The sequence below is a fragment of the Lynx rufus genome, unplaced genomic scaffold, assembly GCF_022079265.1.
Source record: "Lynx rufus isolate CCGP_SWC_20201006 ecotype Redwood Valley unplaced genomic scaffold, mLynRuf1.p SCAF_34, whole genome shotgun sequence".
Classification (NCBI taxonomy): Eukaryota; Metazoa; Chordata; class Mammalia; order Carnivora; family Felidae; genus Lynx; species Lynx rufus.
Genome location: NW_025814850.1, coordinates 2,053,300 through 2,081,260, shown reverse-complemented (window position 1 = coordinate 2,081,260; position 27,961 = coordinate 2,053,300). Strand labels below are relative to the sequence as shown.

At 53.4% G+C, this 27,961-nt stretch overlaps 1 protein-coding gene across 1 annotated transcript; it reads left to right on the top strand.

Annotated features, from left to right (window-relative positions):
* The first annotated feature begins 1,528 nt into the window (after positions 1 to 1,528).
* MPP3 (MAGUK p55 scaffold protein 3) lies at positions 1,529 to 27,184 on the top strand. The gene is made up of 18 exons (XM_047093573.1): positions 1,529 to 2,316; positions 2,564 to 2,682; positions 2,948 to 3,025; positions 4,634 to 4,714; positions 4,967 to 5,104; positions 9,372 to 9,453; positions 10,610 to 10,695; positions 12,042 to 12,116; positions 14,555 to 14,751; positions 16,757 to 16,821; positions 18,138 to 18,158; positions 18,658 to 18,699; positions 19,020 to 19,184; positions 19,301 to 19,381; positions 21,511 to 21,604; positions 21,810 to 21,918; positions 23,647 to 23,769; positions 26,759 to 27,184. The coding sequence occupies exons 1-18, from the start codon at positions 2,208 to 2,210 to the stop codon at positions 26,933 to 26,935; spliced, it is 1,842 nt and encodes a 613-aa protein (XP_046949529.1). The 5' UTR covers positions 1,529 to 2,207; the 3' UTR covers positions 26,936 to 27,184.
* The last annotated feature ends 777 nt before the right edge of the window (positions 27,185 to 27,961 follow it).

Sequence of the window (27,961 nt, the reverse complement as noted above, 5' to 3'; positions counted from 1 at the left end):
AGGGAACTCACTCGCCTACTCCTCACCCTCTTAATACCCACAGCCACCTGCTCACTCATCCAGCAGCTTCTGCCCTCTCCTCCATACACATCCTTCCACCCTTAAACCTCAGTTTCTTCGGTTACAGAGCCCAGATAATAATGGTGTCTATCTCAGGGGCTGATATGATGCAAAGCGATCTAAGGAGCACCTGGGCATAGAGACAGCACAATAAAAGTCAGTGATCTTCACGGCCATTTCACAGTGACTGTCGCCCAGAAGTCCCAGCATACAAGCTGCCTCCGCGCCCCCCGCCCTCACCGCCCCGCAGCCCCACCCCCTACACCGGGGCAGAATTGAGCCTGGCTGTCTTCCCAGCTCGACTTCTCCTCCCTCCCTTCTCCGCGCCCCCTGGGCACGGTGCACCGATAAATCTTTCCCAGCACGCTGCATTGTTACAGCCACTTGCCCTCGCGTCTGACTGTCCCCGCTCCGGCCTAGGAGTTCCTTAAATCCAGGTTGTCTGTCTTGGTCGTCTTTGAACCCCCAGCCTCCCCGCACAGTGCCTGGTACTTGGAGAGCACTCCATAAATGTTTGCGATATTGAATAATACGTGAAGCAAGCGTCCAGCCCTCAACTCGCGGCGGTGGGGGATGTGCGGGCGGTGGGGGCAGAAGGGAGAGCTGGCCGCGTGCCGGGTAGAAGGACACAGGCGCGGGCTCCTCGGGGCTCGGTGGGTGGGCACCCGTTGGGGGTATACGAGGCCCGAGAGCGGAGCCCGGGTCCGCAGACGACCGGCGGGGCCGGGCGCCCAGGCTCCCCGCGCTCCTCCCCCCGCCCCCTCCCGCGCCCCCTTCCCCCGCCTCCTCCCGCGCCCCGCCCGCTCCGGCTCCGCCACCCCCGCCCCGCGCGGCCGCGGCAGGGAGGGGCCGGGGAGGCGGAGCCAGCCGCGGCCGAGGCTCCGGGCACCCGCGCGGCTCCCGGCGGTGGAGCGGAGATCCCGGCGCGCCCAGGTAGGAACCCCCGTGGGGAACGGACCCGGGAGCGGGGCTGCGGCGGGAGGGGCGCGGCGGGGGGCGGGGAGGCTGGGCCGAGCCCCGCCCCTCGTGCGCGCGGCTGCCTCGCGGCCCCCTGAGCTCCCCTCCTGGGGGAGGGGGCGCCGCGTCCCCGCCCCTCGGCCCCCGGCCCACTCCCCGCGCTCGCCACCCCCCCCCCCCCGCCTCCCGGCGGTGCGCCGTGCTCCTTTCCCGCCGCTCGGCATTCTCCCGACCGCCCCCGAGCGGCCCCTGGGGCTCGCCTCCCCTTCGGCCAGCCGCGCTCCTTGTTCGTCCCACAGGTTCCTTCTGAAAGCGAGCTGGAGTGCGTGGCTGGCCGCCTCGGGGAGTGGGGGGTGGGGGGGCACGGCTAGAAGGAACCGGAGGGTGAGTCTGGATGGAGGTGGGGGGGCGCGGTGGCTGGAGAGCCCAGGATCATTCTTTGGCATCTTGGTGTCACCGGTGCTCCATGTTTGCGGAATGAATGAATCATTACTCTCCTTGTCCCCTTCTGAAGGAGGACTTTTTGAGGTCCACGTGCTGCAGAGCACGTTGGGGGGGGGGTGGCTCCTGAACTAGGGCTCCCCAGTCCTGCGTAGTAGAAACCCGACTCCCGTTTCTCCTCTCTAGCTCTAGTTAGAGCTCCTAACACTCCATTCTGGGGGAGGCTCCCTTCAGTTTGGGACTTGGGGGTGGTGGGGAAGGAGGGAGCTCGTAGGCCCAGCCAGGTACTTGTTGAAGGTGTGACAAGGGACTTGGAGGTGAACGAGGGACTTGTGAAGGCCAAGGGACCGGACCACGACCTCTTAGAAGGTAACAGGGCACAGGGGATGCTGCAGAGGAGAGCACCCACTGTCGGGCAGAGGCCACTTTGTACCTTTGAGACCAGCCTGGAAGGGCCACCAGAACATGGATTCTGACCGGCAAGCTGCTGAACTCCTCTAAGCCTGTTTCTTGATCAGGCTTCATCAGGCTGAAATGGGGATATTAGTATCCATTTCTCAGAGCTTTGTGCAGATTAAGAAAAATGTCATATGAAACCACCCAGCATAATGCTTGGCACATCGGGGGTACTAGCAAATCTTAGTCTTCCTTTGCTCTCTGACAAAAGGGAGCAGTTACTTGTTCCCAACCCCTCTGTCCCCAGATTGATCACGGACAGACACAGCAGACGTGTAATCACTGTTTGTTGAATGAACATGCTTGACGGAGCTACAGCGCTTACCTTCCTTCTCCCAGGATCCCCAGGCGGAGCTCAGGAGCTGACCAGCACAGACATGCCAGTGTTGTCTGAGGATTCCGGTGAGTGTGACCCCTGGCTGGGCTGCCGTAGCCCTGAAGGACAAGAGCCTGCTCAGCAGCCCGAGGCTGGACAGAAAGCAGGTGGACCCAGCCCGGGCTCATGGGAGCGGCCTTACCTGCGAACCCTGGGAACCAGAGCCTGGGGAGAGAACATGTCCATACGGCAGGGTCCACTTCGGGTCCCCTGGGGTCCCCAGGAAGTACCCATTGCATTGGCTCTACTTTGTGTTTCTTCCACTCTCCTCAGGTTTGCACGAAACCCTGGCACTGTTGACTTCTCAGCTCAGACCTGACTCCAACCACAAGGAAGAGATGGGCTTCTTGAGGGATGTGTTCAGTGAAAAAAGCCTCAGTTACTTAATGAAGGTAAAAGCCTCATTTCATCCCATTTCGTGAGGGTTTCTAGAGGTTTTCCTAGCCGGGGCCCGTGCACTTCATCTCAACCTTTTCCCTCTCCCAGGAAGGTCTTCATTAGCCCACCGTGAATGGCTTTCTCTTCTGCTGCCCCACCGGTGACCCCACGGGTGCAGCCCCGTGCAGCCCCACAGTCATGGGCAGGCTGTGTGGTATCCGGGGCACACCGGGGCAGCTGACTTGGGAGGCCCCAGCCTGAAATCGGCTGTCTTTGCAGATTCACGAGAAGCTGCGCTATTACGAGAGGCAAAGTCCAACCCCAGTTCTGCACAGCGCTGTGGCCCTTGCTGAGGATGTAAGCCAGGTTTTTCCTTACGGTGTTAGCCCTGCTCCCTACCCCATAGGGCTCCTTCATGTTGCCTGTCACCATCGCTTAGCCTAGGGGACCCAGGGGCTCGGAGCCCAGAGGTGAAGAGGCATCTCCTTCCCTTCTCTTCTTGCTCCTCCTTGGGCCTCCTAACAGGCAGGAAAGAACCTGTGAGCCTTGCACGAGGCCAGGGGACCCGGGGACACGATGACGCCCACTTACTGTGTGTTCCCGAGAAAGTCTCTTCCCCCAGCTGTGAAATGAGAGCATTTGGATCAGATCAGCAGTTCTCACATTGTTGAGGACTGGCGATATGAAGGTCAAACAATCACCTTGTTCTGTGCTTTGGGGAGGCCCCTTGTAAAGCCCTAGGATCCAAAGACTTGCAGTGCGTCCCTGCTTACTGGTTCGGGGTTCTTGTTATTTATTTATTTGTTGTTTGTTTGTTTGTTTGTTTGTTTAGAGAGGCAGAGAGAGACAAGGCGAGCAGGGGAGGGGGAGAGAGGGAGGGAGACAAGAGGGTCCCAAGCAGTTTCTGTGTTACCAGCGGGGCTCAAACCCACGAACTGCGAGATCATGACCTGAGCCAAAACCAAGAGCCACTTAACCAACTGAGCCACCCAGGCGCCCCAGCGTTCTCGTTTTTTTACAGGAATGCTTCTAGGGGTGCCTAGGTGGCTCAGTCAGTTAAGCATCTGACTTCGGCTCAGGTCATGATCTCTCGGTTCATGAGTTCGAGCCCCACATCAGGCTCTGTGCTGACAGCTCAGAGCCTGGAGCCTGCTCCAGATTCTCTGTTGCCCTCTGACTCTCTCTGCCCTTCCCCAGCTCACGCTCTGTCGCCCTCTTAAGAATAAATAAACATTAACAAAAAAAAAAAAAAAAAAGAGGAATGCTTCCTAATTTCTTCTAGACCTGTCCTCTGTGTTGCATGGCTTGGGAAAAGCTGTCCCAGTTGGTTGCCAAGACCAGCTCCTGAATAAACTCACCTAACCTCAGGAGACGGCCTGGCGAGGCCCGGCTGCAGCCTGTGGGTGCAGACCTTCCCTCGCTCTTGTGATGTGACTGAGAGCACGTTAGGTTGTCAGCACTGCCTCTCCTACTAGCTCTGTGGCCTTCAACAAGTCAGTCAACCTCTCGGAGCCCCAGCTGCTTCATCTATAAAATAGCACAGTGGTGAGGACACAGATAATAGAGCCAGCTAAGCTCAGGTTCAAATCCTGGCTTTTTGACCTCGTGCAAGATATTTCATCTCTCTTACTTGATCGTCACCTGTCAAACGGCGAAACAACAGCACCTTCTGTGTTCAGTTCACTGTGCCAGTTAGGCGAGGAGCTCCACATAAAGCAGAAGAGCTCGTAGGAAGGGCTTAAGAGGTTAGCTCCCGTTAGGAATACCTTACGGAGCTACCGAGGCGCTTCTGGTCCCTGCTGTGATTTCCCTGGGAGCGACCGTCCTGGGGTGGCTGAGGGGCTAGTGAACTCCTGGGTGCTGTCACGGTTCCGGCGAGGGCCCTTGGGTCTGAAGCGCAGGGAGCGGCGTCTTTCCCTGGGCGACTTCCGGCCGGTGCATTCTGTCTTGGTCCTTCCTCTACAGGTGATAGAAGAGCTGCAGGCCGCCTCCGTGCACAGCGACGAGAGGGAGCTGCTCCAGCTGCTGTCCACCCCCCACCTCAAGGTAGTCACGCCACAGTCCCTGCCTGCCCCCGCAGCGTGCATCTCCTGGGATGGGGGCAGGAGGGAGCGCTAGGCCAGGAGGCTGAGGAAGGAAGGAGAATTCTGAGCGGAGGGGTCCTCAGTGCCTGTGTCTGGGGGGCGGTGGTCTCTCTGGCCTGAGATCGGGGACCTCCAAATCATTGCCCATTCAGGGCCCCCGGGCCCCCGTGAGCTTCAGGGCTGGAGCCCTTCATTTCTCTCGCTTTCCTGACAGGCCATGCTTATGGTGCACGATACAGTTGCCCAAAAGAACTTCGACCCTGTTCTTCCCCCTCTGCCCGAGAATATTGACGAGGATTTTGACGAAGAATCAGTGAAGATTGTCCGCCTGGTGAAGAACAAGGAGCCCCTGGTATGTGACACCTTTCCCCCCCCACCCTGTCGCTGTACCCGTCCCTCACCCACCCAGAAAACTGGGAAGAGACCCCCCCCAGCCCCGAAGTCTTTGGAGTGAGTGACGGCAGCTTCATCACGGCTGCCACGAGTCCCCGTGGCACCACTGTGTACAGGGTACCTCTTTCTGTGGGTGTATACGGCCTCATTCAACTGTGGCCGAGCTCCTTTGTGCAGTAAATAACCTTCGCAGCTGTACAGGGCCACCCTGATCATCCTGCTCTGAATCAGAGGTTGGCAAACTATAGTCCGAAGGCCGCACCCAGCCCACTGCCAGTTTTTGTAAATAAAGTTTTACTGGCACACGGCCATGCCCTTTCACTTCCCCATTGTCTGTGGCCGCCTCTCCCCGTGACAGCGGTGCTAAGTGGTTACCACGGAGATGGTGTGGCCTGCAAAGCCTAAGATATTTGCATTTGGCCCTTTACAGAAAAAGTTGGCCAAATCCTGCTCTGAATACTGAGGAAGCACGGGCAGCAGCCATTCTCCTCCCCAGCTGACACATTGTCATCATTCTGGTCCTAGTTCAGCACCGATTTACCGAGCAAAGGGACAGGGGTGTTTATTAGATGGAGGGAAGTGGAGGAAGTCCAGAGAATTGAGTGTTTGCCCCGGATAATTACCGCAGCTGGCATTCCAGGGACCCCCATTCCACTCTCACCAAGGACCCCCAGCTAAACCACTTCTGCAAACGGAAGAGGAGTGCTCCTCTGTTTCCCCACCTGCAAAATGGGGCAGGCATCCACTGATGCAGTGAGCATATCGTGTGCCAGGCACCGTGTTGGGCACCGGAGGTTCAGAGACGACTAAGACTTAGTCCTTGCCCTCTGGGAGGTCACAGGAGAGTGACGGGGCGGGGTGGGGGGGTGGTCCCGGAGGAGGTGATGCCGGGGTTGAATTCCAAGAGAGGGAACAAGTTTCCCAGAAGGAAAAGGGAGAGGAAGGGCACTCCGCAGAGTTACCCGAGCAAAATCACGGTGAGGGAAACAGCATGGTGTATTTGTCAACGGGCAGTCCTGTTCTCCGGCCTTGGTTCCTGAGTTTGGCCAAGAAAGAATTTAGAACCAAACTCTAAAGCAAGCAAGGGTTTATTTTAGTCTATTTTTATTTATTTAAAATGTTAATTAATATATTTTTTTGAGAGAGAGGGGGAGGCAGGAGAACGAGCAGGGGAGGGGCCGAAAGAGAGAGACACACACACAGAATCCAAAGCAGGCTCTAGGCTCTGAGCTGTCAGCACCGAGCCCAACGTGGAGCTCGAACCCATGGACCATGAGATCGTGACCTGAGCCGAAGTCGGACACTTAACCGACTGAGCCACCCACGCGCCCCGCAAGCAAGGGTTTCATAGCAGTTTAAGTGAAAGTACACTCTCCACTGTTGGAGAGCTGGCAGGCCCAGAAGTGACAGCTGCACTGTGGGTCAGGGTTGTCTTTTCATTTTTCTGTTTGGATAGGTTATGGGTCAGAGATAGGGCGGTTCCTGACCAAGGCTGCAGCCAGGCGTCCAAGGGACTCCCTGTCAGTTGGGAGGGGGAGTTTTTAGCCCCATATGGTCCTTGTCTGACCTGTCAGGGCAACAATGGGGGAGGGCGGGGGCAAGGGGTTAAAAACCACAATGTAAGTGCATTACAATGAAGCCATCGGTTACTGTAGGGAAGTGATCAGAGGGAGGAACTCCGGGCATATCCCCTAGGATCTGTCCTGGCTGTTTGGAACTTGGCCTCTGCTATTTTATCAGTCAGAAAGCACTTGTTCCCTGCTTATATCTAGCTAATTGCCCGCTCTGTCATATTCAGGGAGCTCTGGGCTTCCCAGTGTGGATGTAGAATGCTAAGTTGTGGTTAGGAGAGACAGAGGTGGGGCCGGATCGGAGGGAGATGCTGTTTGTCCCTGCAGCGTGTCATAGCTTGATCCTGAAAGCAGTGGGGAGCTATCGTAAGGTTTTAGGTAAGAAATAACATGGTCAGATTTGCAGTTTAGAAAGATCATCCCAGGGGCGCCTGGGTGGCACAGTCGATTGAGTGTCCGACTTCGGCTCAGGTCATGATCTCAAGGTTTGTGAGTTTGAGCCTCGCATCGGGCTCTGCGCCGGCAACTCAGAGCCTTAGCCTGCTTCGGATTCTGTGTCTCCCTCTCTCTCTGCCCCTCCCCCACTCACACTCTGTCTCTCTCAAAAATAAATAAACATTAAAAAAAAATATTTTTTTAAATAAAAAAAAAAAAAAAAAGAAAGATCATCTTGGTCGCCAGATAGAAAGTGGCCTGGAGGAGGAGGCCAGAAGCAGAGGACTGATTTGAAGGTGGGGACCAGATAGGTGGAGGTTCAGAAAGAGGGCTTGACTTAGGCCTGTGGGAACGGGGAAGAGAAAGCCAAGAAGTATTTCAGAAAAAAATTAATGTCACTTTGTGGCTGCACCGCTTTGGGCAGGAGTCAGGGGGGGGATCCCTGGGATAGTGCCCAGGTATCCAGCTGGGATGGCCGGGTGGGCACTGGGGCCATCATTCAAGGGAGGAATAGGGAGCTTAGGTCCCATTGAATTCAAAAGTGGAGGCATCCAGGAAGTGGAAGGATTATTTGTTCAGAGATACAGAGTGGGCAGCCGCCAGCATCCCGGACAGGTGAAAATCACACCTGAGAGGTCGAGACCGCTTGGGTAGAGAGTAGACAGTGAAGCAAGAAGGGGGCCAGGGCCAGATCCTGGCCTTTTAATCACCATTTGAAAGACAGATTGAGGAGGACAAGTGGTCACCAGGAAGACCCAGGAGAGAGGGGTATCACCAGGGCCCAGGCTAAGAGAAGATCCCGAAGGGAGAGCGGGCACCAAAGTCAGATGGGAGAGAGAGGAGAGAAGATGGAACGTGGGAGCTGGCAGCCGGTGGGACTCGGGGGGCAGGAAGTGGAGAGAGCAGATGCGACTGCTTCTTTAAGAAGCTTGCTCCAGGAGCGCCTGGGGGGCTCCGTCTGTGAAGCATCCAACTCTTGGTTTGGGCTCAGATCATGATCTCACATTTTGTGAGTTCAAGCCCTGTGTTGGGCTCTGCACTTACAGCACAGAGCCTGCTTGGGATTCTCTCTCTCTCTCTCTCTCTCTCTCTCTCAATAAATAAATAAATAAGCATTTAAAAATTAAAAAAAAAAAAGATATTTGCTCCAAAGGAAGAGACCGGTGGCTGCTGGATGGGGGGAGGGGGGCAGGCTTTTTATTGATGAAGGGGATGGGATATTTTTGGAGCCAGGAGAAGGAGCTAGCAGAGATGGGGCATTGAGACTGCGGCAAAGAAAGGGAGGGGACAGAAGGACCAGCCCAGACGGAAGGCGGCCCTCCTCTGAGCGGGGGGGAAAGGAGGAAAGGATGGACAGAGATGCTGGAAAGTTTGAAGGTCTAGGGAGCAAGAAGCCATGGGGTTCTTGGCTGATGGTTTCTGGCAGTATCTGTCCTATGGGCTTCAAATAGGCGGCTTGAATGAAGTTAATAATGGGTGTGCCAATGCGTTTGCAGGAACAGCCAATAATAAAAGGTTAACATTTATTGAGTGCTTACTGTATGCTACGTGGCTTGCCTGCATTACCTGATAGAACCCTTGTACTAACCCCCGGAGTTAAGTGCTATCCCACACCCTAGAGGAAACCAACTCAGAGAAGATAAGGGGCTTCCTTGCTAAGGCTGCATGCTTTCAGTGAATGGCAGAGAGAATTCAAATCCAGGGTCATCCAACTCCAGCCCTTCACCTGACACTGCCCTGCCTGCCACAGTCCCGCCTGCATGGTGCACGAACCTGAGGGCTTGTTAGCGCCTCTCACCCTAGACATCATCTCTGCTGTGGTCCACGGGCCAAGTCCTGGTCCCGAAGCTCTGGCTGGTGCATAACTGGTTCCCCTCAGCAACCACAGAAGGCCCAGTACCCTGTGATTGGCAGCGCAGAGCCCGAGGCGGGGCTTGAACCCACGAACCGTGAGATCATGACCTGAGCCGAAGTCCGACACTTAACCGACTGAGCCACCCAGGCGCCCCAGTGTTATTGTGCTTTGTAAGGTGTGAATTGCTGTGCTGTGTTAATGTGAGATGCCGGTTTTATGATGTCCTCAGCACTGGAAAGAGCCCCATTGATCTGCCCTCTGGGGTGACAAAAGGAGAGATGGGGACACTGTGTTGGGTCCAGAGAGTTGGGGTGTGAGGTTTGGGGCTGCCTCTTAGGATCCCGCCCGCTCTGTCTCTGATGCAGGGTGCCACCATCCGGCGGGATGAGCACTCAGGGGCTGTTGTGGTGGCCCGGATCATGCGAGGGGGCGCAGCAGACCGGAGCGGTGAGTGGCATCAGTGCTGGCCTGGCCGAGGTGATGGCCAGCGTGCCCCAGCCTTCTCCCTTTGGCCCACAAGTCTCCTTTCCTCCTCTCTGGCCCCTGTTTGGGATGTGCTTTGCTTTCGGGAAGTGTGGCTGGATTTCTCTTCTTCCCAAGCCTGGTAGAAATTTCGATCGTCTGAAAATACCTTGGGCCTGGAGAACGTCGGGCTCTTGCCCCGTGGCCTAGCCGAGGGCTATGGTAGCTCAGCCCACGGCACGGGCTTGACGGGTAATTTCTAACTGAGGAGCCGGGACACCCTTCCCCACCACCCTGGTTGTCACTATTACAGAGGGAAGGGTGTTCACGCCCCAGATTTGTTTGGGTGGGAAACAGGTTGAGAATCACTTGTGTGAAAGAGCTACTCCGTTGGGAGGCAAACCTTCTGGTGTAGAGAGGTGTTACCCCAGAAGTCTGGGGATCGCTGTTGTGAAGTCCAGTGATTTCTCAAACATTAACAAGCACAGAAACCCCCCCCACCCTCCCGAGCATCTTGTTAAAATGCAGTTCTGATTCAGCAGGTCGAGGGCGGGCCCAAGATTCCGCACTCCTGCCTGCCTTCTGGGGGCCATTGCTGCTGGCCTCATTTTGATTAGCAAAGAGGGCCCAGTGTGTAGAGACTCTTGTCATTCAAGCAGAGGCCAGTGGACAGGTGTGTGTGACACCCTTGATGCCATCTTTCCCGGGGCCCTTCGGTTTTTCTTGTTAAGACTGGAGAAAGACATTCTTAGAGTGTGTCTGTTAATCCGGGAAGGTGAAGAGTTAATGTTTTTAAAGAAGCAAAGGTTGTAAGTGAGAGAACACAGGCCTTCTATGTCAAAATAAATGTGTTCGAACACAGGCTCCTTTATTTCTTGGCAGAGCGGCCTTGGGCAAGCTGCGTTATTTTTCTGGGTCTCAGCTGCGCCCTTGTAAACTGGGGATTTCCCTGGGTGGTTTTGAGGCCGCGGTGCCGAGTGAGGGACCCCGCGCGCAGTAGGGCTCAGCCAGTTCCGGGCCCACCCGCTGCCTTTACACCTTGGGTCTGCCGTGCGTGCGGCGGGTTCCTCGGGTGGGCGCCAGTGGGGCCCTGGGGCTGAGGCCCCTTCCTGTGCTGAGGGGCAGCCCCTGTGTCTCTTAGGTCTGGTCCACGTTGGAGATGAGCTCCGAGAAGTGAACGGGATCACAGTCCTGCATAAGCGCCCGGACGAGATCAGCCAAATTCTGGTCTGTGCTGCATGCATGCTAGGGGCGGGGGCGGGGGGGGGGGGAGCAGGGGGTTGGGGGGGGATCTTTAGAGGCTACAGGCAAAGTGGCCTTGCAACGTGTCCAGGGGCGAGGGCAGGGGGGAACAGGAAGAATGGCGCTTCCGGGCCTCCTGCCTCTCAGACCGTCTCTTCAGCACAGCCCTCCCCCTCCCCCTGTCCCTTTCCCGAGGACCCTTCTGGGAGATCCCCTCAAAAGGGCCCCCTCTTCCGAAGGGCTGAGGAATGTGGAACAAGAAGCTGCAGCACAGGGAGGACCAAGAGCAAGGGCTTTGGGGTCAGCCGGTCCTGGGTTTGAATCCTGCCGGCACTACTTTCTAGCTGTGCAGCCTCGGGCAGGTCATTAGTTCACTTTGCGTTTCACTTTCCTGTAAAGTCAGAGCAGGGGTGGTTTTTCATCCAGTGTGTGGTTGTGATTAGGATGTGAACATCTGGGAAAGGCTACAGCACTTCCCATCTGTAAGGGGATTCTAGAGGGTTTTACGTGCTGGGACGCAAACCACCTCCAGAGCCCATACTGGAAGTTCAAGTCAAGCTGCAGTTGTAAAAAGCCCCAATCACAGTTTTGTCTTCTTTACCCTAAGGCATCCTCCCCGAACATGACCCTCTTTTCTAACTTCTGATGGTTCGGGAAGGGGCAGAAATGGGAAGATCTGAAGAGAGGAGGCCCCGCTGTAGGGAGCGGGCAGGCTCCTTTGGTGTTCCTGCCGCCACTGCCCTTTCCCTGGTTCTGGGCACTGGCCTCCTTGTGTTCTAGGGTGGTGCTGGGCCCGGGAGACCGTTGGGTGAGACGTGCTCTGGTGGGCTGCCAGCATTCTGCCTCGTGGGCCCCCACGTGGGGGTGCAGAGTCTGTGTCGGGTAGAGGGAAGGGGAACCCCTGGAAAGGTAGGAGGAGTGGCTTGAGATTGGAGAACCCGTGTGGGGAAAATGGAAGCAAGGGAGGGAAAGGAAACTGCGCTTGGTTATTAAAATAACCTGAGAGAATAGAAAGAAGGGCGGCCCTTTGAGGCATGAGAGGTCAGCCCTTTGGGGCACGGGAGGTCAGGAGGGATGGGAAAGTGGAATTCATTGCATGCGCTGTCCTTGGTGCTCCTTTGTCCCTTTGTCCCGTGAAAATGCAAATGGTACTTGGTTTTGAGTTTTCCTTTAGTTAATCCAACTGGGTGCCACCATGGGACAGTGGGCCACAGGGGTGGTGGCGAGTCTGACTTCCTTCTGAACGCGAGTTTCCAGATCTGGACAGTAAGACTTGAACTCACCGAGGTTTGGACGTGGGAGGTGGTAAGCTTCGCCCTCTCCCCTTTCAGGCGCAGTCCCAGGGATCCATTACCCTGAAAATCATCCCAGCCTCCCAGGAGGAGGGCCGGTTAAAGGACAGCAAGGTATGGCGGGGTTGGAAGTGGGGGAGGGCTTTGAAGCAGTCATTCCGGAAGAGATCACGTGTCTGGTCCTTGGACCGCACGCTCAGTGGAGAACTGTGATTCAGTCACAGTGTGATTCATGTATTTGTACCTGTCTCTTTCTAAACAGGATTTGACGTAGCTTACTAATAAAAGACAAGGTTATTTTAATTGAAATAGAAAATCAGGGCCACGAAGAGGAGAAGGTACCAAATGTGCTGGATTCGGGACCAATTAAGTAACTGCCATTTGTTTAATTCTTCGGTGAGGCACCCTTTTTTGGGCACCTCCTCTGTGCCGGGCGCTCTGCCAGGTGCTGGAGACAGGGACAGTTAGTAGCTCTGAGGATTCCTAGTTCAGAAGGGGCGGGGGACCAAGTGTTTCACTGCTAGATGATTGGTGCTTCAGAAGGATCCTGAGCAGAGTTACAGGTGCCCTGGAAGGTGTCATGTAGCAAGGGTGTTAGAAGTGGGGCTGGAGGAAGGTGAGGACTGGTTGGACTTCCCCGGTGAAGATGAGGAGGAGGGAGGTTCAGGCAGAGGGGTCTGCGTTAGACGGAGGCTCAAGGGTGTAGAGAGGAGGAAGTTACCACTGTGGGTGTAATCCTGCTGGGACACACTCAGGGCTGCCCTATAGACACACGCCCTCCGTCTTCCCACCCAAGAGCCAGGGCAGCTGGGAGATCTGGGCACCAACTCGCACCAGGCTGCACCCGGGAATTAATTCCCAGCAATCCCTGCTGGCTGGATTAGAGTAGAGCAGTGGCCAGAGAAAGCCCTTGGACAAAGAGATGCCGGGGCTGGCTGCTGGAAGCCTGCCTGGCGCGTACTGGAATGGTAAGGCCCCGGGGGATGCGGGAGCTCCCAGGCAGCTCCGTGGGGGAGGCTAGAGTGGGTAGAGACTGGGGGCAAGGAGACCTGGTGGGGAGGCTGTTGTAAAAGCCTCGGTGGGAGATTATTATGACCCGAGCTGAGGTGGTGGGTAGAGCGGAAAAGAGGGCGTTGCTCTGATTTCAGATAAATTTGGATCTGGTCTTCCTGGCAGCCAAGGCAGAAAGGAGATGAAATGCACAACATACTTTTCATTAGTAGGTGGAAGGAAGCATGCCAGTTTTTCAAGAAAGGTGATTCCCAGCTCCTGCCTCCCAGCACTAAGTGCATGAAAGAAGGGACATTACAACACTTGGCACAGAGTAGCTGTCAATAAACATTTTGGTGAATGGGGATCAGTAATGGACAACGTCTTTGATGTCCGTGTTTCACAGCAAATGAACACATAGTCTTTCCGCGACTGTTTCTTATTTGCACACTTTGATTAAATCCCAGGGCTTACCTAATGTAGACTCTTATCTGATGGAAGGTGGTTCTTTCTTGGACATGCTGATGTGATCTCCATAAGCAGCCTTTGCAGGTTCTAACTCGATACAGGGAGAAAACTTGGTTTTCCTGGAGGATAAAATGGGTAGCCTGTGCCTTAGCCCATCCTTCCTAAATATTCTTGATCCAGAAGCTTGATCTGGGCTGGGCATTTAAGATTATACTCTCTTACGGGTACCTGGGACCTTGGTGACATCTGTGGCTGGTTGAGGGTGTCTGTCCTTGCAATATCTGGCCAGAAAGTTCTTACTGTTGTCTAACTGGATCTTTTCTGACTGATGCATAAAGGAATATGACTTGGATCTGTTTAAGGAAGCCCCCTGGCTTTTTTTTTTTTTTTCTCCTGTTTGCTGTTAATGTAATTGGGCCTCAATGGTCTGGAAATAGAAGTAAAAAAAAAAATCTATCCACTAAGTTATAGAACAGGGAAGTGTGACAAAATGCTATTGTTTTCCCATCATCTTCTCTAGAGGGTGACTTCAGGGTAAAGGGGAGAGTTGGGGGTTGGCCCAGTATGTGACAGAGGAGGCAGGACTGAGCTGTAAAAAATGTGGATGTCAATTACCCACTGAAAGGGGATGGTGAGGAGTCAGTAACAGTAGTTTTGTTAGTATTGGGGTTCTTACCAAAACATGTAGATTACTTATTTAGCAGATGGCTGCTGACTTCATCAGGGGCAGTTAGCATATCAAAAATAACATTTTAGTTAAAATCGTGCTTGCCTTTACTTTTTGTTCCCAGGACTAATCGCCGCTTTGTCTACGCTAAGAGGTTGTTATAAGGACAGCAGGTCCGGTAAATAAGGAAATATTTAGTTTTGGAACGAGAAATTCAGATATAGAGCCCATCTATTAATTTTCTGAACCTTGATGGGTTTCCTGACTATAATATTCAAAATGGCTGAAGAACGATAGGAAAATACGTGCAGCGTGTTTCCGAGTAGCTTTCTGCTCTCGAGGCTCCTTGCTTGTCCTGACCGTGGGCGATAGTTGTCATTTGGCCCTCGATGCAGCATAGACCTGTCTGTGATCACGCCCTCTTCAGGTGTTCATGCGGGCTCTTTTCCACTACAACCCTCGGGAGGACCGGGCCATTCCCTGCCAGGAGGCAGGCCTGCCTTTCCAGCGCAGGCAGGTCCTGGAGGTGGTGAGCCAGGATGATCCCACGTGGTGGCAGGCCAAGCGAGTAGGGGACACCAACCTCCGGGCCGGTCTCATCCCCTCCAAGCAGTTCCAGGAAAGGTGGGTCTGGGGTATGTTGTAAGGGGGGGCGCTCTGGAGTGGCTAGAGGCACAGGTAGCTGGCACAGCCCCAAATCTCCGCCACCATGGCCGGAGGGGCGCACTGTGTGTTGCTCCTGAGGTAAGTACTGATTGTGTGTTTTGTCTTCTGTGCCCTAACCGGTGGTGATGGCTGTTGGAGATTTAAACAAACATCTGGAAATCTGTGTTCCTAAATTAACGTATATTTTATAACACACACCTAAAGAAAGTTGAAAAATAAGACATAAACATACAGGAGGGAAGGGCGAGGAAAAGAAAATTGCCCAAAGTCTTGCCCCTATCGAGACAGCATCATTTATTTCCTTCCTGTGCTTTTTATGTAAGTGGTGCACGTAGCATTGGAAGTCTTACTCTTCTTTTAATGTTGATTTATTTTGAGAGAGAACGAGAGGGAGAGGGGCAGAGAGAGAGGGAGAGAAAGAGAATCCTAGGCAGGCTCCACACTGCCAGTGCAGAGTCCGACACGGGGCTCGATCTCACAAACCTCGAGATGATGATCTGAGCCGAAATCAAAGAGTCGGATGCTTAACAGACCGATCCACCCAGGCACCCCGGAAGTCCTGCTTTTTGTGTGTATATAACTCAATATTTTGACGTCAGCATTTCCCACATTATTGCCTCTTCTTTACTGGGTGATTTTAATGGCTGTATAATATCGCATCAGAAAATAGACCGTTCACTCATGGGCAGCAAGTATGGTTTCTGCCCCCGAGGAGCTGACAATTTAACAGGCAAGTCACACAGGGTTCAGACGAACACTTTATATAAATGTGGCGGGTGCTGGGGAGGAGGACCCATGCTCTGCAAGGTCACATCGTAGGAGGATCGCCCCTCATCGGGGCGTGCAGGGAGGTGTCTCTGGGGAAGGATCATACCTGGGTGACTTCACTGCCTCCCTGGGGCTGTACTTTTCAGGTGTCTGCACTGTTTCAGTGCTACGAGACTGCAGGAATCACCCTGCACGTTAGACTCTTCCTCATGCTTCAAATTATTTCCTTAGGATAGATTTCCAAAAGTGTAAATCGTGCCTCAGAGGGTGTGGCAGTAGTGACCGTGTCACCTCTTCTGAGGCCTGTAGCCCACCTCCATCTTTTGGGGTGTGGAATGCTCTAGGGACAGACTTCAGGCTTCAGCTGTTTCGGTGCCCCTGCGTGTGGTCTCCGGCCAGGCGCATTAGCATCCCCTGGGAACCATCCCCTGGGAGTGAGTTAGAAATGCAGACCCCTGGGCCCTGCGCCAGACCTGCTGCATCAGGAGCTCTAGGGGCAGACTTGAGCTCTGTGTCCCAACAGACATTCCAGGTGATTCTGAGGTGGCGAAGTTTGCGAACCTTTGCCCTATTCCCTCAGGGGAACCTCAGACCCATATGCGTCTTTGGTTTCACAGGTCTTGGGGGAGAGGTCTTCAGCTGCATTTCAATATGGAACTCGAGACACCTCTAAGAGCCCTGAGTGTTTTCTCAGATCAGAGATGAGGCCTTGGTGACGGTCTCTCCACTGATGGCCAAACTGGGCAACGTGCCTGGCTGAGCTCTCTGATTTGGGGGGAAAAGGCTGTTAAATTAGAGTCACTTTTGCCCTTGACCTCTCCTGGGAGTTGTTCTGCTGCTTCCTAGCTTTCTTGGAGATGGGGAGGCCAGGGGAGAGTGAGGAAAAGACCTCCTTTCCTTGAGAATCAGTCATAGGAAAGTACCGACTGATCGCTTGACCGTCCTGGGCCGGACTGTCTTGCGTCTCCCAGAGCAAAAGACTTGGTTTCTTCCTCCTCGTGAACCACTGAGCTCCCGTGAAAGTGTCTCTTTTTATGGAAACTGACTGTGAAGCTGGGAGGCCCTTGGAGTGCCAGGCTGTTCCTACCTGTGCAATCCAGGCCTTTTTCCCTGAGTTTTACAGAAGTTTTACAGTCCCTCTGACTGGTTTTGTGGCCCAGCTCATGGGCCTGCCCATCTCCTTGTGTTCTCATAGGCGACTAAGCTACCGGAGAGCCACAGGCACCCTGCCAAGCCCACAGAGCCTCAGGAAGCCCCCCTGTGAGTAGATGGGCAGGGAAGCACTTCAGGGAGGGGCCGGGGTTGGGACTCAGGGGATTTGTGCCCCGAAGAAGCAAGCACTGGACTGGAGAGGGCACAATGGGTCTTGTCCGAGCTCACAGGCCTCCAGAGGAAGGAGGGGATGGGGAGAGGGATGCGGAGGGGCAATGGGGTAGGTCAGGGGGGCTAGTCCCTGGAGAGAAGCTACTATATTTGGGGCCCATAGATGATACTGGGGGACATGTTAAACATCTCTCCCAAAATCGTGTGCAAATTGTGTGTGTCTGTGTTTGTGTGTTTGTGTTGTCTGGGAGAGTGTCCACGGCCTTCATTAGATTCCCAAGGGGCTCTCTGACCCTGACAATTCAAGAGCCACTGATGGTGGAGGAGTGGAGAAGGCTGTGGGTGACCCAAATTTGGCAAGTAAAAACAAAGGATGACTAGTTAACTTTGAATTTCAGACAAACAATGAATGAGTTTTTAATATAAGTGTAACCCATGCAATATTTGGGATATACTTATGCTAAGAAATTGTTGTTTATCTGAAGTTCAGGTTTAACTGAGTGTCCTGTATTTTTATCTGGCAGCTTACTCTGTGTAGCACCTGCCTTCTCGAAAACACACTCACCTTGCCTTTTAATCATCACAGTGTGAGGTAGGGGAGTCAGGACATCCTCTTTTCCAACATGGGAGAATGGAGTGGGGGCTGGTGTCAGGTTTTCAGAGGGCCCGTGGCCAGAGTGTCCAGGTTAGAGCCGCGTACAGAGAGCAAGCTTCCCCGTGGTATGGCCTTTCGGATTCGGGGGCTCGGAACCAAGCAAGGGGGCCAAAGGGGTGTCAGGTGACCGGGGGACAGCTGGCCCGCAGCCCTGCTCGGTGCCACTCCATCCTCTGGCACCTGCCTTTGCCCAGGCAGGTCTCAAGCCCCGGAAAAGAGAGAGCAGGTTCCAGCCCGCTGCCGGCAGGCATCCTGGAGTGAGCCGCTCTGTTGGCTCCGGGCCACCGCCCACGGCCACTCGTCCAGACTTGCTCTCAAGTCAGAAGGACTGCTGAGTAAATTGGCCTTGAGGCTGCTAACGCCGGTGATGAGCTGGCTTGCTTGGGGCCGCTAATGAGACACACACAGGAAGACTAATTAGAGCTAGTCTCAGTTTAATAGTGCACCGCAGCTCGGATCACAGGTTTGTCGGAGGAAAGAAAGAGGGGACAGATGGAGGGCTCCTTCCGCACACGAGGCCACGGCTGCCTGTCAGCCTCAGGGCCTCCTGGTTCCCCTCCGCTAACGCTCTTCCATCTGTCTTTTGTGCAAACCGCAGATGATCAGCCTTGTGACAAAGGTAGGCTGGTATCTATCCCCTGTGCACCCGGATGAGACTCCTTTTTTTGTAGAAATGTCTGGAAGGGCTTGTTGCCTTCTCCCTGTGCCCTGAGGTGTGAAGAGCTGCTGGGGACAGAGCTCCTCCCTGCCCGCCTAGCACACGGGCCCCCGCCGGCTGGGCTGGGCTGCCGGTGCTGGTGGGAGGCAGGAGACTGCAGGGGGTGGACAGGGCGAGTGAATGTCCCCTCCTGATGCATACCGATCCTAGCCCAGAGGGGCTTGCTGGCCCAGAAACCCCTGCCAGGGCCTGGAAAGGCTGTTTGGGGCCTCAGCATGGAGCATTGAGTGAAATAGAAGAACTTGTTTTCCTGGGGGACCAGGATATGGCGTCTCTTCCTGACCCCCCTGAGACACCATCCCAGTGGGTTCCGCCTGGCCCCCCAGGGGCCGGGAACCTTTGGGTCAGAGGATGTGTCCAGCATGGCTCACTGGCCGCCCTTTCTCTGTTTGGTTCCCAGAGACGTCTGACTGTGAGGGGTACCTCAAAGGGCACTATGTGGGTAAGTAGTGGGGACGCTGCCCTGCCCGTGCACAGCTGGCTGTGGGCTCCCAAACCAGGCAGGGTGATCTCATCCCCAGGAATCCTTGAGGAACAGCTGAGCCTGGGGGGGCTCACATTTCCCTTCAGTTTCTTGTCAGCCAGAAGAGGGGCTGACCTGCCCGGGCTTTGGGGTGCAGACACTGGGAGCAGAGCCCTGGGAGGGAAGGGATGCAGGCCGGTGGGACTCAGCCCCCCTTCCAAGGTCCGGCCAGGGGGAGAAAGTCTTTACCGGGAGATCCTGGGACTAATGCCGCGGTTCCCCTTGCCCTTCCCCCAAAGCTGGTCTTCGGAGAAGCTTCCGGCTGGGCCGAAGGGAGAGACTGGGAAGCCCCCAGGAGGGAAAGGTGTCCGCAGCAGCCGAGTCTCCAGAGCTGCTGACCTATGAGGAGGTGACCAGGTACCAGCACCAGCCTGGTGAGCGGCCCCGCCTGGTGGTTCTGATTGGTAGGTGATGTCCTGCATTTCCGGGGAAAAATGCAGGATTTCCTCCCTGGTTTCCTCCCGGAAGGATGGGGAGGTTGCTCAGCAGGGACCCTGGTCACCTTCCCTTTGTTTCCCAGGATCTCTGGGAGCCCGACTGCACGAGCTGAAGCAGAAGGTGGTGGCAGAGAACCCACAGCACTTTGGTGTTGCTGTTCCACGTAAGAGAAGAGGGCCCACATGGCGGTGGGGGGGGGGGCGGAGGGCGGTGCGTGTGTGTGCGCACGCGCACGTGCATGGGTATTTCATGGGGGCTTGACTCCCCATATCCATCCTAATCCTTACTTTGGGTCTGAGGGACCGATGGACACACTGCCTGCTATATGCAGATCATGAGACCTAGACATGATAAGAAACCCACTCTCAGTGGTCCACTAGGACCCTTTGAGGCAGAAGGCCACTTCTGCCCACTCTCAGTCCAGTCCACTTGCCCAGTTCCTTCCTGGGGTGGGAGGTGAGTCTAGAGCACATTGCAGGCAAAGTGGAAACCTCAGGGGGCGTTCCAGCTTTCTCTTCACAATGACTCTGACCCCGATGGCCGCTGCCCTCTGCTTGGGTAAGAGAGCAGTTCAGAGAAGCCAGAGAGCCCTTGTAGCTGGATTCCAGCCCCTCGGAGGGGCTGGGCGTCCTCCTAGGTGCTAACGCCCCTGCCAGTTCCTGAGTCTAGAAGCAGCTGTGGATGCTGAGAGCCAGTAGGCAGGAGGTTCTGGTTCCGGTTGTGATAAGGAAGAGGAGAATGAAGAGTCTAGGACCTGTAGCAAGAGCTTTTATGTGTGGTAGCTTGGACAGCCCTCCCAGTACCCTTGAGGAGAAGGATTACCACCACCCTGTCCTGCAGAGGAAGACACTGGGGCTCAGAAAGGTTAAGTAACTTGCCCAGCGTCACACAGTTGGTAAGTAGTGGAGCCAAGTTTCAAACCAGGCAGCCTGCCCAGTCGTGTCCTTAATGAGGCCACACAAAAGGCCTCTCACCTGCGGCCTACTGCTTCTGGTCCTTTGGAGACCCCCAGATCCAGCCCCCGGAGCAGGGGTATATGGATGGTCTGGCCTACCTGCTTCCAGGCACACCACAGGTAGGTGACTTTCCCCCGTGCTTTTAGGAACTAGGAGAGTCGAGGAGGGCTTCCCGATTCTTCCCACTTTAGAGAGGCAGTGACTCTTAGCCTGGGTTTTGAAGCATAAATAGGAGTTTTCCAGGCAGAGAAGAAAGGAATAGTTCCCTTTGTGCATCCACGGGGATGGAGGTGTGACCCAGGGTAGCAGCGTTAGGGACTGGGGAAGTTAGTGTGGGTGATGTGGGAGGAGAGACTCATCTAAGGTCTTTAGAGTGTAATGGGCGGTGAATAAAAAGCATTTAAGCAAGTGAGTGGCATGGTCAGGAAAGTGACCCCGCAGCTCTGCCAGAGGTTGGACAGAGATGCCACATACGGAGCACAGAGCATCCCCGGGTAGTTCTCAAGGGCATGAAAACGTCCCTCAAGATCCCATCTTTTCTTTTGGAATGCTCCGGAAAACGGTGCGTTACTTCATGTGTGCTCTTGTTCTGTGAAGGACTGGATTTTCCCCAGAGTGTGCATCTCAAGTCTGCTAGAGAAATCAGTGGGGAAACGCTGTGTGTTTTTAAATTATTAGCGTGAGAGCCAGCTTTGCTGAGACACATCTAGTCCATAACGGGACTGTCTTCATGCCTTTTCTCGCAAAATGAGAACTAGCCGAATAAGGAATTAAAAGCATACAGCAGCGTCATCTCTATTTGGGGCCCCATTGCTCTCAAAAAGAAAAACAATTTGGACATCAAAGGTTAGGATTAGGGATCCCTTCTGTGATTCATTAAAAGCCACGGTCTTGGGGCACCTGGGTGGCTGAGTTGGTTGAGTGTCAGACTTCAGCTCAGGTCATGATCTCGCGGTTCGTGGGTTCGAGCCCCGTGTCGGGCTCTGGGCTGACAGCTCAGAGCCTGGAGCCTGCTTTGGATTCTGTGTCTCCCTCTCTCTCTGCCTCTCCCCCGCTTATGCTCTCTCTCTCTCTCTCTCTCTCAAAAATCAATAAACATTAAATAAATAAATAAATAAAAGCCACAGCCTGCACCTCAGTGTCCTCACCTGCAAAGTGGGAGGCCTCCTTTTCCTACATCACAGGTTGTGCCTGCCCCACAGGGACACAGACAAATCGTTTATCCGCAAAGCAGCAATGGGTTCCGGAGAGGAAGGTGGCCACGGGCTTGCTGCTGTTCTCGCTCACTGTGAGGTGACATTTCTTTGCCCGGTTTCCCTTTTCCTTTCTTTAAAAGATACCACCAGGCCCCGAAAGAGCCACGAGAAGGAGGGCGTGGAATATCACTTCGTCTCTAAGCAAGCATTCGAGGCCGACTTACATCATAACAAGTACGTGGACTTGCCGGCCCGGCTGGCCTCGGTGCGGCTGGGGCTCTTTGCGCGTGTCCAGTGGTCCACTTGACCTCGTGGGAGGGCTCTCGGAAGAGATGGGGGAAGCGGGAGAGAATTTGCGGTGCAAAGTCCGCCCGTCTTTCCACACTCACTCAGACAAGCTTGGGAACTAAAGGCCTGATCCCCGTTGGTGGTGTTTTAGGTTCCTGGAGCATGGTGAATATAAGGAAAATCTCTATGGAACCAGCCTGGACGCCATTCAGGCCGTGATGGCCAGAAACAAAATGTGTTTGGTGGACGTGGAGCCGGATGTGAGTTTCTGGGCCAGCTGGGCATTTTCTGTTGACGGAATACGTAAACGAGGGGACTGTGTGTTTTACAGAACATCTGAACCTCAGTTTTAGGATTTTCTAGTCCAGAGTACTGCATGTCCTTCAGTCTCCCTTTGAGAATCTAACGGAGGGGCGCCTGGGTGGCGCAGTCGGTTAAGCGTCCGACTTCAGCCAGGTCACGATCTCGCGGTCCGTGAGTTCGAGCCCCGCGTCAGGCTCTGGGCTGATGGCTCAGAGCCTGGAGCCTGTTTCCGATTCTGTGTCTCCCTCTCTCTCTGCCCCTCCCCCGTTCATGCTCTGTCTCTCTCTGTCCCAAAAATAAATAAAAACGTTGAAAAAAAAAATTAAAAAAAAATAAAAAAAAAAGAACAAAAAAAAAATAGAAAAAAAAAAAAAAAAAGAATCTAACGGAAGCCTTGTTGTACCCCCGACCGTGCCCATCTATACACGAAGCTGCATTAATTGCAGGGCGCTCGTGGACCCTCTGCGGGCCTGCGGGCCTCGGACAGTAGCCTCTGCATGGAGTAGATCATGGAGTAGATGGCGGCACCGAGTGGTCACCCGTGACGTGACCGGGAATTAGATGTCCATGCGCAGGTGGAGGCTGGGGCTCAGCTCTCGGTATCAGGACACCGCCCCCCTCCCGTATCCCTAGTGCCTCCTTCCCCCCCCCACCCCCGCCTCCCCAGACAAGTGAAACAGTGACTTAGGGAATCACCGAAGGAGGCGATCAGGAGAGCAGTTTGAAAGGGAAAAGAGAGGGAGACCTGACCCCTTGAAGTGCTTCAAAAACATTTCCAGTTCTGCACACGCTGCATGCTGTGTGTTTGACCGGGACCTAACCATCTTTTTTAACCTTGTCTTTGAGAAAAACTTCTAAGCTATGAACCCAATCTGGGGATTTTTCTTCCTCTATAGACACAGCTTACGCTATAAGCTGTAAGGCTTTATTTTACAGAAGTTGGCTTGAAACAGATTCCAGCAAGCACATTATGTCTAGGGAGGAAAACCCTCTCTCATTTGGACTTACTGGGGGTTGGTAATCGAAATTAAAAGTCTAGATTTCAGCATTTTCTTTGAAAAGTGATTTTATTGATTTTGGGGGCCGGGTTACAGATTGTACATTTAGCAGTATTTCCAAATTGACGCCCTAATGTTATAGGTCATATGTGCTAAGGAACAGGATGATTTGCATATTGAACATCTCCTAAAGTCTTTAGGGTTTGTTTCAAATGATTTCTTCGTCTCCTCATTTGCTTAGCAAACCTTTTCTTCTTTGAATAGCATAAGGAGGCCTGTGTGATAACACATATTTTGGATTAGTCCAAATTGACGACAGTTGACTAAATAGAAGCACGTTGAATCTTGCTGCCTCTTCTGTCAGGACTGGGCAGGTGGAGAAGGGCATAAGAAGGTTAATCAGAGCTGGCGGGGTCAGGGCTTAAAGAAATGGCAACTCTTGGAGCTTTGGAACGTTCGTTCTCAGCAAGTGGGCCTTTGGGGCCCAGCCAAGTCCAGTGTCAAAGTGGAGGACGGGAAAAGGAGCACCTGGTCTGCCCAGCTGAAGTCCAGTGTCATAGGACCGTGTGCTCGGGACGTTTGCCACCGAGGTTATGTGATGAAGCACACCATTACTGAGCATTCGAAAAGCGTTTTCACAATAACGTATTTCCGAAACGCATACTATTCTTGAACTTTCTTTCACAGGCACTGCAACAACTGAGGACCTCAGAGTTCAAGCCCTATGTTATATTTGTAAAGCCTGCAATACAGGAGAAAAGGAAGACGCCACCTACATCCCCAGCTTGTGAGGACACAGCAGCCCCACTTGTAAGTTTAAAGTTGATCATTTCTGAAGGCCTAAAAAGGCCTGTTCCAGCTGCATAAGGGTGCTTGTACCTTCTGGACAGGACCGTCTTTCCATTTGCCTGTTGGCCAGACTTAGATGGTCACATCACCAGAAGGCACAAAACAGGGCATCTGAAAGTTCCTCCCATTTTCAGACAGCAATGACTTTGCCTGGGCTCCCCACGCTTCCCTCTTTCCCATAAGCACCCTCCCAGAAAATCAAGGACATCTGTCAAGAACTTGATCACACGAATCTGTTAAATTCCCAGGCCAAACCCAACTAGTTTTTAATTAAAATACCAACTTGGATCCAGCAAGTGAATCCAACATGGGGCAAACGACAGCACGGCAGGAATCCGTCCTGTCTGCTGTTCAGGACTGTGACGGTCTTTAAAAAAAATTTTTTTTTCATGTTTATTCATTTTTGAGAAACAGAGACAGAGTGTGAGTGGGGAAGGGACAGAGAGAGAGGGAGACACAGAATCTGAAGCAGGCTCCAGGCTCTGAGCTGTCAGCACAGAGCCTGACACAGGGCTCAAACCTACAAACTCTGAGATCATGACCTGAGGTGAAGTCAAACGCTTCACCAACTGAGTCACCAGGTGCCCCTGTGACTTTCTTGCTAAAGCCACGGGTGGTTGAGTTCCACCTTTACAGGCCAGGAAAAGGGTTCAGGGGATTTATGGCTGTAAACAAATGTCATCCATTTTACTCCATGAGAGATTTACTTGAGTTCCTTCAAGATGCAAATATTAGGAGGATTGAGGTACTTAGTGGCAAAAATGTTCCTTCTATGATTTCTTAAAGAGCTAAATGCTTCCAAGATGAACGAGGGTGCCTGGAGGTGGGGAAACTCCAGAAGCGGGGGACAGGTGCACAGGAGGTATGTATGTGGGGTGGATGGGGAGGTGGGGTTGAAGATCCAGGGACAGCGCTGGCTTACTGAAGAGTGCATTTGAGTAGGGGAGGAGCCCTGTGGGAGAGAGTATTTATTTAGAAAGCTTTTCCGGGGGACACCTGGGTGGCTCAGTTGGTTAAGCATCCAACTCCTGATTTAGGCACTAACCGTGTGGAACCTGCTTGGAATTCTCTCTGCCCCTCCCCTGCTCACTCTTTCTCTCAAAATAAATAAATAAACTTTAAAAAATTTTTTAAAAACGAGGGTGCCTGGGCGACTCAGTTAAGCGTCCAACTTCGGCTCAGTTCACGATCTCGCAGTTCGTGAGTTCAGGCTCCGCATCAGGCTCTGTGCTGACAGCTCAGAGCCTGGAGCTGCTTTGGAGTCTGTGTCTCCCTTTCTGTCTGCCTCTCTCTCTCTCTCTCTCTCAGAAATAAATTAACATTATTATTATTATTTTTTTTTTAATTAAAGTGGTACCTGGGTGGCTCAGTCAGTTAAGCATCTGACTTCGGCTCAGGTCATGAACTCATGGTTCATGAGTTTGAGCCCCGCGTCAGGCTCTGTGCTGACAGCTCAGAGCCTGGAGCTGCTTTGGATTCTGTGTCTCCCCCTCTCTCTGCCCCTCCCCTGCTCGTGCTCTGTCTCTCTCTCAAAAATAAACAAACTTAAAAAAAATTTTTTTTTAATTAAAAAAAAAGGAAAGATTCTCCCAGTGTCATCTACTCTTTCCCCTCTTGGGAGAAAGAAGTAAGGAGAAGAAGGGGCCTCAGCCTTCTCGTCTCTATCGTTTTTGTGGTAGCATGCCAACCTGTTTCCTAGACCTTTAGAACATATCTTCTAAACCAAAATAGGAGTCTGGGGCTGATTGGCAACAGAGAGAAGAGGAGGAGAGAGAATTTTGGAATGTGGGTCTCTTTGGGGGAGGACAGCTCGCCCTGCTCTGTAAAAGCACCGAGTCTCTGTAAGCCCAAGACTGGAGAGCGGTGGGGGCGCCTGGGGGGCTCGGTCAGGTTTAAGTGTCTGACTCCTGATTTAGGCTCAGGTCATGATCTCCCAGGTCGTGAGTTTGAGCCCCGCGTGAGGCTTGGGATTCTCTCTTCCCTTCTCTCTGCTCCTTCCCTGCTCATGCTGTCTCTCTCTCTCTCTCTCTCAAAATAAATAAAACTCAAAAAAAAAAAAAAAAAAAGACTGGAAAGAGATAGAAAGGGAGGTGGGTGAGTGCCAGAGGCCCGTTTTCATTTTGCAGTGTTACTTAAAGTAAGATCTGCCGCTGGCCTTTCCCCGCCCAAATCAAGCTCATTGTCAGCCAGCTACCCGCTTGAGCTTCTGCTTATTCCAAGTGTTTTTGAATGAAGAAGCAAACTCTGAGCAGGCTGAGCAAAGGAGGGGTCACTGGCTACCTGTCCCTTACCGTTACGTGTCAGGAAAGCAGTCTGATGAAAGGAAATGGGGCATTTGGTCGGGATTATCCCAGCCCTTGCGTAAAAAACTCTAGCTGCTGTGCTAGTGTTTGGCTCTGCGTCTGAGGAAATGACAAGAAGAATTCAGTTCTAGGTGCTGAAGTTAGGAGTTTTGAGAAGGCATTAGAGTTACTCATTCTCCTTTCTCCTCTTCGTCGATTCCAGAAATGCTTGCTTTGCTTCTAGTTAATAGTGTTTGTAGTGCTTTGCTGTAACTATGCAACCAAGTTGACGTGCAGCACAACAGTACCGCTTCTTTGGAAATCTCTTCCAACAGGAAGTGTGATACTGACATAGATGTACGCACGGGTAGAGAATCGGCCTCCCCCCCAGAGCACATGCCATGGCTGGAGGTGAACAGATGCGTAGTGGGTATTTCGAGAGGACGAACGATGATGAGGTCTACCACCTGGCGACATTTCTGGGGCCGTGATGGGTTGTCACCACTACACCCTGTTCTTGTGCGCGCCGTCGGTTACTCACGGGCCACAGTCGCCCGCTCATCGCTGGAAAATGAGAGGCTGGAACACTGCCCGAGAAGAAGACTGGAGGTGTCTTATTTTGAGCGAGAACCACCCAGTTGCTCCGTAACCCCCTCTCTTCCTTGCAGGATGAACAGCAGCGGGAGATGGCCGCTTCCGCCGCCTTCATAGACCAGCACTACGGGCACCTGGTGGACTCTGTGTTGGTGAAGGAGGACCTCCAGAGCGCACACAGCCAGCTCAGAGCGCTCCTAGAGAAGCTGACCAAGGACACTCACTGGGTACCTGTTAGTTGGGTCAGGTAACTGTATCCTAGAACGGCCGGGTCGGAGGGGACCTGGAACACCACCTAGTCCCGCCTCCCCCGGGCCAACCATCAAGCAACCTCAAGTGTGGAGAGGAGCAGAATTTTCCATAAACTCCATTGTCGAGAAGAGTACGTGCGTGAGGTCTTGTTTGTTACTGGATTTTGTCTGCTGTTTTTCACTGCGCCCCTTCGGAGCGGAAAACACGAATTGAGAGGGGGCATATCACAAAAGAACACATTTCATTCATTAAAAGTGTCACGGGCAAGTTGACCCTGATTCTTTGCACCAAAGTGAAGTGGCCACTGTCTTTTGAGGGAGACGGGGGTGAATTTATGCAGTGCCGATTTGCAGAGATGTTTAAGCTTTCAACAATTTTTTTTTTTTCTTAACGTTTGTTTTTGAGAGACAGAGACAGAGCATGAGTGGGGGAGGAGCAGAGAGAGAGGGAGACACAGAATCCAAAGCAGGCTCCAGGCTCCGAGCCATCAGCACAGAGCCTGACTCGGGGCTCGAACCCACCAACCGTGAGATCGTGACCTGAGCCGACATCGGCTGCTTAACCAGCTGAGCCACCCAGGTGCCCCAGAGATGTTTAAGCTTTATAAACAGAGTGACGCTTCATTTATTCAGCTTTGTTGGGAATTGAGTTGTTTTGCCCACCGAGATGTCCCATGCAACTGAGACTCCCCTGTCATCAAGCACTAACGTGTTGATTTTGACCTCCCTGATAGTGTTTGCTTGGCAGTGGAAAACTTGGCTCTCTGCCTTCTTAAATATCGAGCACAAACTTTATCTGAAGCCTAAGGCACACTTCACCGTCGTCATGAATCACTGGGCTGTTGGACGACACAGTGGTGTTTTCAGGGACTCGGGAGGAATACAAGGCTGCTTGTACCTTTTCTAAATACCCTCAAGATTCCTAGAATGGAGCCCTGGCTTTGCTCTGTTCTGTTCCATCACTTGTCCTTCTTGTCCCTGACAATTGCCCTGCTTCTCCCCTGCCCCCACCTTCAGATTATAGAG